Here is a 15121-nt window from a genome sequence, read left to right as displayed (position 1 = left end):
AGTTCGGAATCTGAAAACTCTTTTATTAGTTGCACCCTTGCACTGATTTAAAAACACGCCAAATGCAAACTTATATTGAGCAAAACTGGCTATCTGAGGCAATCAATTTTTAAAATTCTGTTGCAATAAAAAACAAGTGCTGGAAAATCTCCATAGTTCTGGCAGCATCATTGGAGAGAGAAGCAAAGTTAACATTTAATCAATTCTTGCTTCCAATCTGCACCTTTCTCTAACATTGTTGTGATCCCTCTCCAACACTTCACTTCCTTAACCATTGTCGTCATTCCTGGGCTAAGCTGTCTACTAATATTTAGTATAAGCCCACCAACTCCCTGAGCTACCTCGTCTGCTTTTTCTCTTATTCCATTCCCCCCAGTTTCTCCGTCGCATCTGTTGTGATGATGCTTACCTTCTACATGGGGCTTCTATCATGTATTCCTTTTTCCTCAACTGAAGATTATCCCCTGGTTGGCTGTTCCCTCCAGTGTGTCCAATCCATTTCCCACACTCCTGCTCTCGCCGCTTCTTCGCCCTCCCAGAACCATGGTAGTAACCCCCTTGTTCTCACTTTGCCCCACAACTTCCACATTCAAGGATTATCCTCTGGCATGATGTCACCATCAAATGCATCTTCTTCTTCTTCTCTCTCTCTCTCTCTCTCTCTCTCTCTCTCTCTCTCTCTCTCTCTCTCTCTCTCTCTCTCTCTCTCTCTCTCTCTCTCTCTCTCTCTCTCTCTCTCTCTCTCTCTCTCTCTCTCTCTCTCTCTCTCCCCCCCCCCCCCCCCCCCCCCCCCCGGTCAGCATTCCGAAGGGACAGTTTCTTCTGTGGCATGCTCATTTTCTTGTCCTTGGCTTGCTGCAATGTTCCAATGAAGCTCAACCCGAGCTTGAGGAAGAGCACCTCGTCTTCTAATTAGGTAGGTCACCGCTTTCTGGACTCGATTCAACAATTTCTGACCACGGACTCTGTCCTCCATTTTGCTTCTCTTGTCAAGTGCCAATCTATATCTTGTTTCCATGTTTTTGCATTCAGACGGAGCTGTCCTATGTTCTGCCAATAACATTAATTCTTCATCCATGCTGTTTCTTTACTACAAGCATTATCGCCTCCATTGCTAAGTTCCCCATGACATTTTTGTTATTTAACCTCTTTGGGGCTGGTTTAGCACACTGGGCTAAATCGCTGGCTTTTAAAGCAGACCAAGCAGGCCAGCAGCATGGTTCAATTCCCATACCAGCCTTCCCGAACAGGTGCCGGAATGTGGCAACTAAGGGCTTTTCACAGTAACTTCATTGAAGCCTACTTGTGACAATAAGCGATTTTCATTTCCTACCCTCTAACCTATTCCTGACTTCTCCTTTCATTCCATCCGGCCTGCCATTTTCTTTTTTCTTTGTTAACATTTTACTGAGGTATTTATGGTTTTATAACAACAACAGAAGAAACAATGTACATACAAATATAAACATAGTGCAAAAGCTGACTTCCTCCCTCACAGGTCCCACCTTTTTTAACACCCTACTCTAAGCTAAACTAAACCCCAGCCACACTCTTTCCCCCTCCCCTTTTCTGCTGACGGTTAATTTTCCCCAAAGAATTTGACGAATGGCTGCCACCTCGGGATGAGCCCTAACATTGACCTCTCAGGGCGAACTTGATTTTCTCCAGACAGAGAAAGCTAGCCATGTCAGTTAGCCAGGTCTCCGACTTCGGGGGCTTTGAGTCCCTCCAAGCTAATAATATCCGTCTCCGGGCTACCAGAGAGGCAAAGGCCAGAACGTCTACCTCTTTCTCCTCCTGGATTCCCGGGTCTTCCAAAACTCTGAAAATCGCCACCCTTGGACATGACATCTGCAAATCCCTGCCAGAATCCCCTAAGCTTCGGGCATGCCCAGAACATATGGACATGGTTTGCTGGTCCTCCCACACACGTTGCACACCTATCCTCTACCCCAAAGAACCTGTTCATCTGGGCCACTGTCATGTGGGCCCAGTGAATGACCTTAAACTGTATCAGGCTGAACTTGGCACATGTTGTGGACGCATTGACTCTACTCAACGCGTCCGCCCAGAGACCATCCTCTATCTCTCCTCCTAACTCCTTCCCATTTGCTTTTCAGCTCCTAAGTCTGCATTTCCTCTGACTCCATTAGTTCCTTGTAAATGTCCGAAACCTCCCTTTTCCCACCCACATTCTGGAAACTACCCTGTCCTGTATCCCCCTTGGCGGTAGGAGCGGGAAGAGACCTGCCTGCATAGGAAGTCCTGCACCTGTAGGTACCTAAACTCTTTCCCCCCCTCAGGCTGGAAAAGCTCCCCTCTATAAACCTATCTCCCATCCTCTCTATCCCTGCTCTCTGCCATCTCCGGAACCCTCCATCTAGCCTCCCCGGGGCAAACCGGTGATTATTGCAGATTGGAGACTAAACCGATGCTCCCACATGTCTCCTCCATTGCCCCCAGACTCTCAGGTCTGCTACCACCACTTGGGCTGGTGGCATATCGTGCCGGCGGGAATGGCAGAGGTGCCGTTACCAATGCCCCCAAACTAGTGTCCGCCTCTCCATGCACCGATGTAGGATTGCTCTTCACAATTGCCTCCACCATCAATTTTCCGAATCAAATCTGACAAAAAATCGGGGGGAAAGGTCCGACCCGAGCGGGAGCCACCAAATGTGTGACCCAAATGTGCAGACCCGTGTCTGCGTGGGTTTCCTCCGGGTGTTCCGGTTTCTCCCACAGTCCAGAAATGTGGGTTAGGTGGATTGGCCATGCTAAATTGCCCTTAGTGTCCAAAAAAGGTTAGGAGGGGTTATTGGGTTATGGGGATAGGGTGGAAGTGAGGGCTTAATTGGGTCGGTGCAGACTCGATGGGTTGAATGGCCTCCTTCTGCACTATGTTCTATTCCTTCATAGCCGCCACCGGAAGTCTGGCCTGCCATTTTCAATAGCATAAAACCCATCACATTTCTATCTCTCTTCCATCCAAAGAAGTCATACCAAACTTGTTAATTCTATTTCTTTCTCCACAGTTGCTGCCAAATCTCTTGAGTGTTCTAGCAATTACAAAATTTGTTGACCTGTTTTCCATTCTTTCCCCGCAATTTGCTTCTCGGAGACGGTAATTGATGTTGCGGTGTGTGTTGGCATGCATGGAGGCCTTGCGTTTGTTGGACAATTATTTAACTGATAAATAATCAGAACAGAACCTGATCCTATCCTTGATGCTGACATGTATATTTCCAATTGTTCCTGCTGAAATAAATAATTGTAGCTTATTTATTTCCTCTGCCAAGAGTAGAGCAAAGGCCAGTTCATACTGTCACTATAGCTGACATCGACTTGACTTGACTGTCCAGGCCTCAGGCTTTCAAATTCCCGTTCTAAATCTTTTGGCTTCTATCTCGTTCTGCTTTTATGATGCATCTTTTTGATCAAATTTTATTTGATAATGCTCCTGTGAAGCACCGTGGGGCATGTTGCTATGTTTAAAGGTGCTATATGAATACAAGTTGTTGTTAAGATTGATCACTCTTATAACTGGGTATGACGGTATCAATTTGTTATGCCATTGAGAAAATCGAGCCATGAGATAGCCAAATAATTTAGTGTGACACTTGAATTGTGGTGCCCAACCAATTTTTATGTTTTTGTGCCAATTGTTGAAACAGGGCATTCAGTTTTAGTGTACCTTCCATTTGCTGATTACTGAGTAAAATGCTTGTGCTGTTTTCTGTACTGGAGCAGATCAGAAAGCCTGTATATGAAAATAAAAGTTGAACAATGAGTTAGATTTAAATTTCATTTATGATGCAGCAGTTTAATACTTCTTTTGGTATAGGACGATGATGATGGCCACTTACTAGCTTTGCAGATCATAAGGGATCTGGTAGACAAAGGAGGTGACCTATTTCTGGACCAACTTGCAAGGCTTGGGGTAATCAACAAAGTGTCCACCTTGGCAGGACCATCTTCAGATGATGAAAATGAAGAGGATTGCAAGCCTGATAAGGTGATCAGATTTTTTAAAAATTAAAATCATTTTTGCTATGAAAATTGTCACAAATAATGTTTGTGACTATGCAATATCATCTTTCATAAGTAACTACCGCAGTGCAAATGATTAATGCCTAGCTGGAACAGTTTGTGATTGGATTGGATTTTGTTTATTGTCACATGCACCGAGGTACAGTGAAAAGTATTTTTCTGCGAGCAGCTCAACAGATCATTTTTTAAAAAAAATTAAATATTTTATTGAAAATTTTTGGTCAACCAACACAGTATATTGTGCATCCTTTACAAAATATTATAACACAAATAACAATGACCTATTTTATAAACAAAACAAAAAAATGAATAAATAATAAATAACAAAAATGAAAACTAGCCCTAATTGGCAACTGCCTTGTCACAAGTAACACTCTCCAAAAATATAATTTAACAGTCCAATATATAATTATCTGTAGCAACGACCTATACATACTATACAGTATATATTAACAACCCTGAGAGTCCTTCTGGTTCCTCCTCCCCCCCCCCCCCCCAACCCCCGATCCTGGGCTGCTGCTGCTGCCTTCTTTTTCCCATTCCGTCTATCTTTCTGCGAGGTATTCGACGAACGGTTGCCACCGCCTGGTGAACCCTTGAGCCGACCCCCTTAGGACGAACTTAATCCTCTCTAGCTTTATAAACCCCGCCATGTCATTTATCCAGGTCTCCACCCCCGGGGGCTTGGCTTCTTTCCACATTAGCAATATCCTGAGCCGGGCTACTAGGGACGCAAAGGCCAAAACATCGGCCTCTCTCGCCTCCTGCACTCCCGGCTCTTGTGCAACCCCAAATATAGCCAACCCCCAGCTTGGTTCGACCCGGACTCCTACTACTTTTGAAAGCACCTTTGTCACCCCCATCCAAAACCCCTGTAGTGCCGGGCATGACCAAAACATATGGGTATGATTCGCTGGGCTTCTCGAGCACCTCGCACACCTATCCTCCACCCCAAAAAATTTACTGAGCCGTGCTCCAGTCATATGTGCCCTGTGTAATACCTTAAACTGAATCAGGCTTAGCCTGGCACACGAGGACGACGAGTTTACCCTGCTTAGGGCATCTGCCCACAGCCCCTCCTCGATCTCCTCCCCCAGCTCTTCTTCCCATTTCCCTTTTAGTTCATCTACCATAGTCCCCCCATCGTCCCTCATTTCCCTATATATATCTGACACCTTACCATCCCCCACCCATGTCTTTGAGATCACTCTGTCCTGCACCTCTTGTGTCGGGAGCTGCGGGAATTCCCTCACCTGTTGCCTCGCAAAAGCCCTCAGTTGCATATACCTGAATGCATTCCCTTGGGGCAACCCATATTTCTCGGTCAGCGCTCCCAGACTCGCGAACTTCCCATCCACAAACAGATCTTTCAGTTGCGTTATTCCTGCTCTTTGCCACATTCCATATCCCCCATCCATTCCCCCCGGGGCAAACCTATGGTTGTTTCTTATCGGGGACCCCCCCAAGGCTCCAGTCTTTCCCCTATGCCGTCTCTACTGTCCCCAAATCTTCAGTGTAGCCACCACCACCGGGCTTGTGGTGTAGTTCCTCGGTGAGAACGGCAATGGGGCTGTCACCATAGCCTGTAGGCTAGTCCCCCTACAGGACGCCCTCTCTAATCTCTTCCACGCCGCTCCCTCCTCCTCTCCCATCCACTTACTCACCATTGAAATATTAGCGGCCCAATAATACTCACTTAGGCTCGGTAGTGCCGGCCCCCCCCATCCCTGCTACGCTGTAAGAATCCCTTCCTCACTCTCGGGGTCTTCCCGGCCCACACAAAACCCATGATGCTCTTTTCAATCCTTTTAAAAAAAGCCTTCGTGATCACCACCGGGAGGCACTGAAACACAAAGAGGAATCTCGGGAGGACCACCATCTTAACCGCCTGCACCCTCCCTGCCATTGACAGGGATACCATATCCCATCTCTTGAAATCCTCCTCCATCTGTTCCACCAACCGCGTTAAATTTAACCTATGCAATGTGCCCCAATTCTTAGCTATCTGGATCCCCAGGTAACGAAAGTCCCTTGTTACCTTCCTCAACGGTAGGTCCTCTATTTCTCTACTCTGCTCCCCTGGATGCACCACAAACAACTCACTTTTCCCCATGTTCAATTTATACCCTGAAAAATCCCCAAACTCCCCAAGTATCCGCATTATTTCTGGCATCCCCTCCGCCGGGTCCGCCACGTATAGTAGCAAATCGTCCGCATACAAAGATACCCGGTGCTCTTCTCCTCCCCTAAGTACTCCCCTCCACTTCTTGGAACCCCTCAACGCTATCGCCAGGGGCTCAATCGCCAGTGCAAACAATAATGGGGACAGAGGGCATCCCTGCCTTGTCCCTCTATGGAGCCGAAAATATGCAGATCCCCGTCCATTCGTGACCACGCTCGCCACTGGGGCCCTATACAACAGCTGCACCCATCTAACATACCCCTCTCCAAAACCAAATCTCCTCAACACCTCCCACAAATAATCCCACTCCACTCTATCAAATGCTTTCTCGGCATCCATCGCCACTACTATCTCTGTTTCTCCCTCTGGTGGGGCCATCATCATTACCCCTAACAACCTCCGTATATTCGTGTTCAGCTGTCTCCCCTTCACAAACCCAGTTTGGTCCTCGTGGACCACCCCCGGGACACATTCCTCTATTCTCATTGCCATTACCTTGGCCAGGATCTTGGCATCTACATTTAGGAGGGAAATAGGTCTATAGGACCCGCATTGTAGCGGGTCCTTTTCCTTCTTTAAGAGAAGCGATATCGTTGCTTCAGACATAGTCGGGGGCAGTTGTCCCCTTTCCTTTGCCTCATTAAAGGTCCTCGTCAGTACCGGGGCGAGCAAGTCCACATATTTTCTATAGAATTCGACTGGGAATCCATCCGGTCCCGGGGCCTTTCCCGCCTGCATGCTCCTAATTCCTTTCACCACTTCTTCTACCTCGATCTGTGCTCCCAGTCCCACCCTTTCCTGCTCTTCCACCTTGGGAAATTCCAGCCGATCCAAGAAGCCCATCATTCTCTCCCTCCCATCCGGGGGTTGAGCTTCATATAATTTTTTATAAAATGTCTTGAACACTCCATTCACTCTCTCCGCTCCCCGCTCCATCTCTCCTTCCTCATCCCTCACTCCCCCTATTTCCCTCGCTGCTCCCCTTTTCCTCAATTGGTGTGCCAGCAACCTGCTCGCCTTCTCCCCATATTCGTACTGTACACCCTGTGCCTTCCTCCATTGTGCCTCTGCAGTGCCTGTAGTCAGCAAGTCAAATTCTACATGTAGCCTTTGCCTTTCCCTGTACAGTCCCTCCTCCGGTGCTTCCGCATATTGTCTGTCCACCCTCAAAAGTTCTTGCAGCAACCGCTCCCGTTCCTTACTCTCCTGCTTCCCTTTATGTGCCCTTATTGATATCAGCTCCCCTCTAACCACCGCCTTCAACGCCTCCCAGACCACTCCCACCTGGACCTCCCCATTATCATTGAGTTCCAAGTACTTTTCAATGCACCCCCTCACCCTTAGACACACCCCCTCATCTGCCATTAGTCCCATGTCCATTCTCCAGGGTGGGCGCCCTCCTGTTTCCTCCCCTATCTCCAAGTCCACCCAGTGTGGAGCGTGATCCGAAATGGCTATAGCCGTATACTCCGTTCCCCTCACCTTCGGGATCAATGCCCTACCCAGCACAAAAAAGTCTATTCGCGAGTAGACTTTATGGACATAGGAGAAAAACGAGAACTCCTTACTCCTAGGTCTGCTAAATCTCCACGGGTCTACACCTCCCATCTGCTCCATAAAATCTTTAAGTACCTTGGCTGCTGCCGGCCTCCTTCCAGTCCTGGACTTCGACCTATCCAGCCCTGGTTCCAACACCGTATAAAAATCTCCCCCCATTATCAGCTTTCCCATCTCTAGGTCCGGAATGCGTCCTAGCATCCGCCTCATAAAATTGGCATCATCCCAGTTCGGGGCATATACGTTTACCAAAACCACCGTCTCCCCCTGTAGTTTGCCACTCACCATCACGTATCTGCCCCCGTTATCCGCCACTATAGTCTTTGCCTCGAACATTACCCGCTTCCCCACTAATATAGCCACCCCCCTGTTTTTCGCATCTAGCCCCGAATGGAACACCTGCCCCACCCATCCTTTGTGTAGCCTAACCTGGTCTATCAGTTTCAGGTGCGTTTCCTGTAACATAACCACATCTGCCTTAAGTTTCTTAAGGTGTGCGAGTACCCGTGCCCTCTTTATCGGCCCGTTCAGCCCTCTCACGTTCCACGTGATCAGCCGAGTTGGGGGGTTTCTCTCCCCCCCCCCCCCATGTCGATTAGCCATCACCTTTTTCCAGCTCCTCACCCGGTTCCCACGCAGCTGTATCTCCCCCAGGCGGTGCCCCCCCCGCCCATCCTCCCATACCAGCTCCCCCCTCTCCCCAGCAGCAGCAACCCAGTAATTCCCCCCTCCCGATCCCCCGCTAGCGTAATTACTCCCCCCATGTTGCTCCCAGAAGTCAGCAAACTCTGGCTGACCTCGGCTTCCCCCCGTGACCTCGGCTCGCACCGTGCGACGCCCCCTCCTTCCTGCTTCTCTATTCCCGCCATAATTATCATAGCGCGGGATCCAAGCCCGCGCTTCTCCCTTGGCCCCGCCCCCAATGGCCAACGCCCCATCTCCTCCACCTCCCCTCCTCCCCCCATCACCACCTGTGGGAGAGAGAAAAGTTACCACATCGCAGGATTAGTACATAAAACCCCTCTTTGCCCCCCACATTCGCCCCACCACTTTGTTCGAACGTTCTTTTTAGTAACCCGCTCATTCCAGTTTTTCTTCCACAATAAAAGTCCACGCTTCATCCGCCGTCTCAAAGTAGTGGTGCCTCCCTCGATATGTGACCCACAGTCTTGCCGGTTGCAGCATTCCAAATTTTATCATCTTTTTATGAAGCACCGCCTTGGCCCGATTAAAGCTCGCCCTCCTTCTCGCCACCTCCGCACTCCAGTCTTGATAAACGCGGATCACCGCGTTCTCCCATTTACTGCTCCGAGTTTTCTTCGCCCATCTAAGGACCATTTCTCTATCCTTAAAACGGAGGAATCTCACCACTATGGCTCTGGGAATTTCTCCTGCTCTCAGTCCTCGCGCCATCACTCGGTATGCTCCCTCCACCTCCAACGGACCCGCCGGGGCCTCCGCTCCCATTAACGAGTGCAGCATCGTGCTCACATATGCCCCGACGTCCGCTCCCTCCACACCTTCAGGAAGACCAAGAATCCTCAGGTTGTTCCTCCTTGCGTTGTTTTCCAGTGCCTCCAACCTTTCCACACATCGTTTCTGATGTGCCTCCTGCGTCTCCGTCTTCACCACCAGGCCCTGTATATCGTCCTCATTCTCGGCTGCCTTTGCCTTCACAACCCGAAGCTCCCGCTCCTGGGTCTTTTGTTCCTCCTTTAGCCCTTCGATCGCCTGTAGTATCGGGGCCAACAGCTCTTTCTTCTTTTCCTTTTTGATCTCTTCCACACAGCATTTCAAGAACTCTTGTTGTTCAGGGCCCCATGTTAAACTGCCACCTTCCGACGCCATCTTGGTTTTTGCTTGCCTTCCTTGCCGCTGTTCTAAAGGATCCACTGCAATCTGGCCACTCTCTCCTCCTTTTTCCATCTGTATCCAGGGGGGATTCCCTTCTGGTTTACCGCACAGTGTTTTTAGCCGTCAAAATTGCCGTTGGGGCTCCTATCAAGAGCCCAAAAGTCCGTTTCACAGGGAGCTGCCGAAACGTGCGACTCAGCTGGTCATCGCCGCACCCGGAAGTCCGCTCAACAGATCATTAAGTACATGAAAAGAAAATACATAATAGGGCAACACAAGGTATTGTTTCTCACTACAGCATTGCTTCTAATTCCTTTCTGGTAATCTGCAAGTTCTCTATTTCAAGGTCACACAGAAGTCAAATGACAGTGGCTCAATTCCAGAGAGGTTGCATATAATAGCTGACATGTTTGCAAAGGGGATATGTAACACAAACCATTATCTTTAAAAAAAATTTGTGATCCTGAATTTATTGCATCACTGGACATAATTGTTGGTGCTTTCTACAGATAATTTTCAACTTTTTTGTTCTGTGGTTTCTTTTTTAAACCTTCCTGTACACGTGAGGTTTTAGTCTCCATTTCCATCTGGGGCAACTCCAGTGGTTTAAGTTGAGAGGCTCCTTGTATTCAGAGCAAATCCTTTAATGGGGAGTTACTGCCTCTACCTAAAGATTGATCTGGAATAGCCAACCTTGGAAAAGCCTTTTACCAGTTACGTACTTAGCAGCAAAAAGCTGGAAGCCTTGTTTTCTGATTTTGGAATACCGTTGATTGAAATTAATTTTTGACCTGGAATCCTTTATCGTGGTTAGGATCACAAGTTAAGGATGTCCTATTTTCATGGGCACAAAGTAATTCTAAAATTTTAAAGATGAGTACAATCATATTGGATAGATTTTCATCTCTAGCTGCACCTCTTTTGAGTAAATGAGGTTAGAACTGAGCTTGGATTAATCGAAGGTTGAAACCATTTTTTTCACAAATAATTCAAGAGATGGAAATTCACCTACAACGCGCAATCATTCTTCTCTTGAATCTGAACTAACAGAAACATTAGGGGAGGCCAAGGCGTAGTGGTATTGTCACTGGACTAGTAAACCAGAAACCTAGGGTAATGCTCTGGGGACGCGGGTTTGAACTCTGCCACTGCAGATGGAGAAATTTGAATTCAATAAAAAGTCTGGCATTTTAGTGAGGACCATGAAACCATAGTCGATTGTTGTAAAAACCCATCTGGTTCACTAATATCCTTTAAGGAAGGAAATCTGCAGTCCTTAACCTGGTCTGGCCTACATGTGACTCCAGACCCACAGCAATGTGGTTGACTCTTAACTGCCCCTCACGGGCAATTAGGGATGGGTAATAAATGCTGGCCCAGCCAATTACTCCTTGTATGGATATCTCTTCTAGAGTGAGAAATAACACTGCAGTAGTGTAACATGGACGGCACGGTAGCACAGTGGTTAGCACTGTTGCTTCACTGCCGCAGGAAACCGATTCAATTCCAGGCTTGGGTCACTGTGCGGAGTCTGCACGTTCTCCCAGTGTCTGCGTTGGTTTCCTCCGGGTGCTCCGGTTTCCTCCCACAAGTCCCGAAAAAACGTGCTTGTTAGGGGAATTGGACATTCTGAATTCTCCCTTGGTGTATCCAAACAGGTGCCTTCCCCCTGGGCCGCCCTCACCACTCCCCCGGGCAGAGGAAGGGACCGTGCGCTGCAGTGTCACAGCCGCATGCAGGGATGGTCCGGGTGGATGGTGGTACTGTGGCCATGGGTCAGACATCGTCCAACGATGTGGAGCCAGGAGCTCATTGCTTCAAGGACAGAGCAGCCAATATATCCTCGCCGACCGTTTCGATCTATGTTGTCAGCTTTGGTAGAGTGGGCTGCGGCATGAGTAGCTATTTAAGGATAGCAAGAAAAATTTCAGTGTGCGTGTACATGCGCTTCTGGACCTTGCAGTACAGTGAACAGGCAAGTTTATCCCAGGCTTCTTGCAACCATATTGTTTCAGCAGTCTCCAATGTTTCTCCTTTCTTTTCTGTGGGAAAGTGTGCCTTAGTGTGACGAAAAAGGGATTTGCACAGTAACTTCATTGCAGTGTTAATGTAAGCCTACGTATAACACAAATAAAGATTATTATTGCATTAAAAAGCAAAATGCTGCAGATGTTCGAAAACTGAAATTGTATTCCAACATGTTTGGTGACAGGTTTTCTTTGTTACTTTGGGAAACTAACTGAGCAAAATGTTGAACTTTGGTAACATTTACCATATACTGACTCTGTTAATTCATGTAAATGTTGCTCTATTTTGAAATTAAAGTTGGCTTCAATTGTGTACGATATAACGGGATTCAGTTATTTGTTTTCTGCATTTAAACCGTAGTCAAACTATTTGAAAAGTGTTGTAACTACCAAAATTGTTCAGAACGATTGTTATTGGCAATTGGGGCTTTTAAAGACAGCAGTTGGCTCTTGGTTCAAGTGAATACAGATTCACAGCTGTTGTAACAGCTGTATTTTCTTTTCAGGATGATGAACCTCAAGAGGATGCTAAAGAAATTCAGCAAGGCAAGCCATACCATTGGAGAGATTGGTCTATCATCAGAGGACGAGATTGTTTATACATCTGGAGTGATGCAGCTGCTTTAGAGTTATCAAATGGTAGTAATGGATGGTTTCGATTCATCTTAGATGGAAAATTAGCCACCATGTATTCTAGTGGAAGCCCAGAAGGTGGTTCTGACAGCTCAGGTAAAATGTACATACTGAACTGCATAGATTCCCTGATGGCTGAGCAAGTACATGTGTTGTGTGATATGTCTAAGGATGCAAGGCCTAGGGGGGCTCATGCTCCATTTTGGGGTCCATAAAGGCTGCTTCCCACCCGGCTGCAATGTTGAATGCAGCTGGTGGAAGTTCAAGGACAGAGCAGCCAATATATCCTCGCCGACCGTTTCGATCTCTGTGTTGTCAGCTTTGGTAGAGTGGGCTGTGGCATGAGTAGCTATTTAAGGATAGCAAGAAAAATTTGTGTGTGCGTGTACATGCGCTTCTGGACCTTGCAGTACAGTGAACAGGCAAGTTTATCCCAGGCTTCTTGCAACCATATTGTTTCAGCAGTCTCCAATGTTTCTCCTTTCCTTTCTGTGGGAAAGTGCCTGGGTTCTCTCCTGTACTACCCCATTACATTTCAAAAAAGTGGGAACTTAAAGAAGCAAATCAGTATTCCATATTCCATGGACCATCTTAGTATGTGAACCTTATACGTAACATTGTAGCAAACTTCAAGTTTGCTACCGAGTAAGTGAAATATTTATTTTAATATCCTATTTTTGAGTTTATAGTGCAAAGAGTTGAGATATTTTTTAACCGTTGTTGATAGTATGGTATGACATAGTAAAACATTCCGCATGGCTGCATGAAACATTTTTGTTTTGTCTATCTGTATGTAACAGAAAGCAGAAGTGAGTTCTTGGAAAAGTTGCAACGGGCTCGAAGTCAGGTCAAACCTGTGACGACCAGCCAACCTATTCTGACTGCACCGGGACCAACAAAGCTTACTGTAGGGAACTGGTCCCTTACCTGTCTAAAAGAAGGAGAAATTGCAATACACAATTCCGATGGCCAACAGGCCACTATATTGAAGGAGGATCTGCCTGGATTTGTGTTTGAATCCAATAGGGGGACCAAGCATTCATTTACTGCAGAAACATCACTTGGTAAGGGTGCAGGTAAAATTGTGGATTATTGTATACCACTATTTTTGGCTGTTGTAAAAATCTTTAGCTTTCTTACATTACAACAGTGACTACAGTCCCAAAATATCTTTTTTGGGCAGTAAAGTGCTTTAAGAGATTATATGGTTGTGAAAGGCACTATATAAGTGCAAGCCTTTTTGTTGAAAAGAAGAATTATTTGATTTGAAGCTTATTTCTTGTTTTGGAGGATCAGAATTTGTCGCTGGTTGGACTGGCAAAAGAGGGCGAAAACTGAAATCAAAGCTAGAGAAAACTAAACAGAAGGTGAGTTGATAGTCAATAAAATCATGCAAATTATATTTCTATATTAACACGAATAATACCAACCATTTATGATCAGGATTGGCTTCTTTATGTTAACCCATATCTTATTGAAGGTTGGAAGACTTGAGTTTTATTCCTGGAGCAAAACTAGGATTGGAAATTTATGATCCTGACATTCTCAAAGTATAATATGAACATCATGATGGAGGCGAGGATATGTAACATTTTTGTTATTTGCAGCACAGAAGGAGGACATTCTGTCCATCTTGTCAGCACCGGCTCCCAGAAGAGCAACCTAGCTAGTCCCACTCCGTAGCCCTCTAAATTAATCACTTTCAAATATATATTCAGCTCTCTTTTTAAATCTCCTATGGACTCCACTTCCACCACTCTCCCAGACAGCGCATTCCAAACCCCAACAACTCTTGAGAAAATAAGTTTATCCACATCTCACTCCTAGTTCTCTTACTGACCATCTTGAAATTGTGACCCCTAGTCACTGACATACCAACTAGTGGAAACAGAATATTCTTTACCCTGTCAAATTGTTTATAATTTGGACACCTCAATAAGGTCACCTCTTCATCTTCTCTGCTCCAAGGAGAACCAGCCCAACGACTCCAATCTTTCCTTGTATCTAAAATTCCTCTTTCCAGGTATCATTCTAGAAAATCTCTACACTCTCTCGCCAGGGCTTTAACATCTTTCCTTAAGTAAAGTGTCCAGAACCGAACACCATACTCGAAATGTGGTCTGACCAGTGATTTGTAGAGGCGTAGCATCAATTCCTTGCTTTTATACACCATGCCTCTATTTATAAACCCAAAGGTCCTCTCAGCCTTCTTAACAACTGTTTCAACTTGTCTGGCCACCTTCAGAGAATTATACATTTGAATCCGAGGTCCCTCTGCTCCTGTACTCCCCTCAAAGTTGTACCATTGAGCCTATATTGTCTCCCCATGTTTCTTCTACCAAAATGCGTTACCTCCTATTTCACTGCACTGACGTTCATCTGCCAGGTGTCTGCCCATTTGACCAACTTGTCAGTGTCCCTCAAGTCACTCAACATCATCCTCACAATTCACTATTCTACCTAGCTTAGTATCATCTGCATATTTAGAGATTTTGCCCTCAACACCTACTTCTAAAGCATTTATATAAATCAGAAAAAGCAAGGGTCCCAACACTAAGCCCTGGAGAACACTACTTTCAACTTGTCTCCAGTCTGAGAAATGCCCATCTATACCTACCCTGTTTCCTATCTCTTAGCCAACTTCTAATCCATGCTGCCAAGGACACATCAATCTCAAACATTTTTAATTTGCCAACCAACCTGCCATGTGGCACCATATCAAATGCTTTCTGAAAGTCCAAATGTACACTGCCTTCATCCATTCCCTGTGTCACCTCGTCAAAGAACTCAATAAAATTTGTCCGACATGACCTGCCCTTGA

The 15121-nt window shown here is 46.4% G+C and overlaps 1 protein-coding gene across 8 annotated transcripts in view; it reads left to right on the top strand.

Moving 5' to 3' along the window:
- hectd1 (HECT domain containing 1) overlaps positions 1-15121 on the top strand; it is a 124584-nt gene that overhangs the window by 44360 nt on the left and 65103 nt on the right. For 3 of the 8 annotated variants that reach the window (XM_072488179.1, XM_072488198.1, XM_072488154.1), the window contains exons 12-15: positions 3842-4012; positions 12174-12396; positions 13101-13364; positions 13591-13667. In XM_072488179.1, coding sequence (XP_072344280.1) covers positions 3842-4012; positions 12174-12396; positions 13101-13364; positions 13591-13667 — 735 coding nt within the window. Of the gene's footprint in view, positions 1-3841; positions 4013-12173; positions 12397-13100; positions 13377-13590; positions 13668-15121 lie in introns of all 8 variants that reach the window. The other 5 variants (XM_072488170.1, XM_072488188.1, XM_072488136.1 and 2 more) reach the window with 3 other exon arrangements.

This window comes from Scyliorhinus torazame, chromosome 2, assembly GCF_047496885.1.
Source record: "Scyliorhinus torazame isolate Kashiwa2021f chromosome 2, sScyTor2.1, whole genome shotgun sequence".
Classification (NCBI taxonomy): domain Eukaryota; kingdom Metazoa; phylum Chordata; class Chondrichthyes; order Carcharhiniformes; family Scyliorhinidae; genus Scyliorhinus; species Scyliorhinus torazame.
Note: the sequence above shows the minus strand (reverse complement) of the source record. Positions and strands in the feature narration are given on the sequence as shown.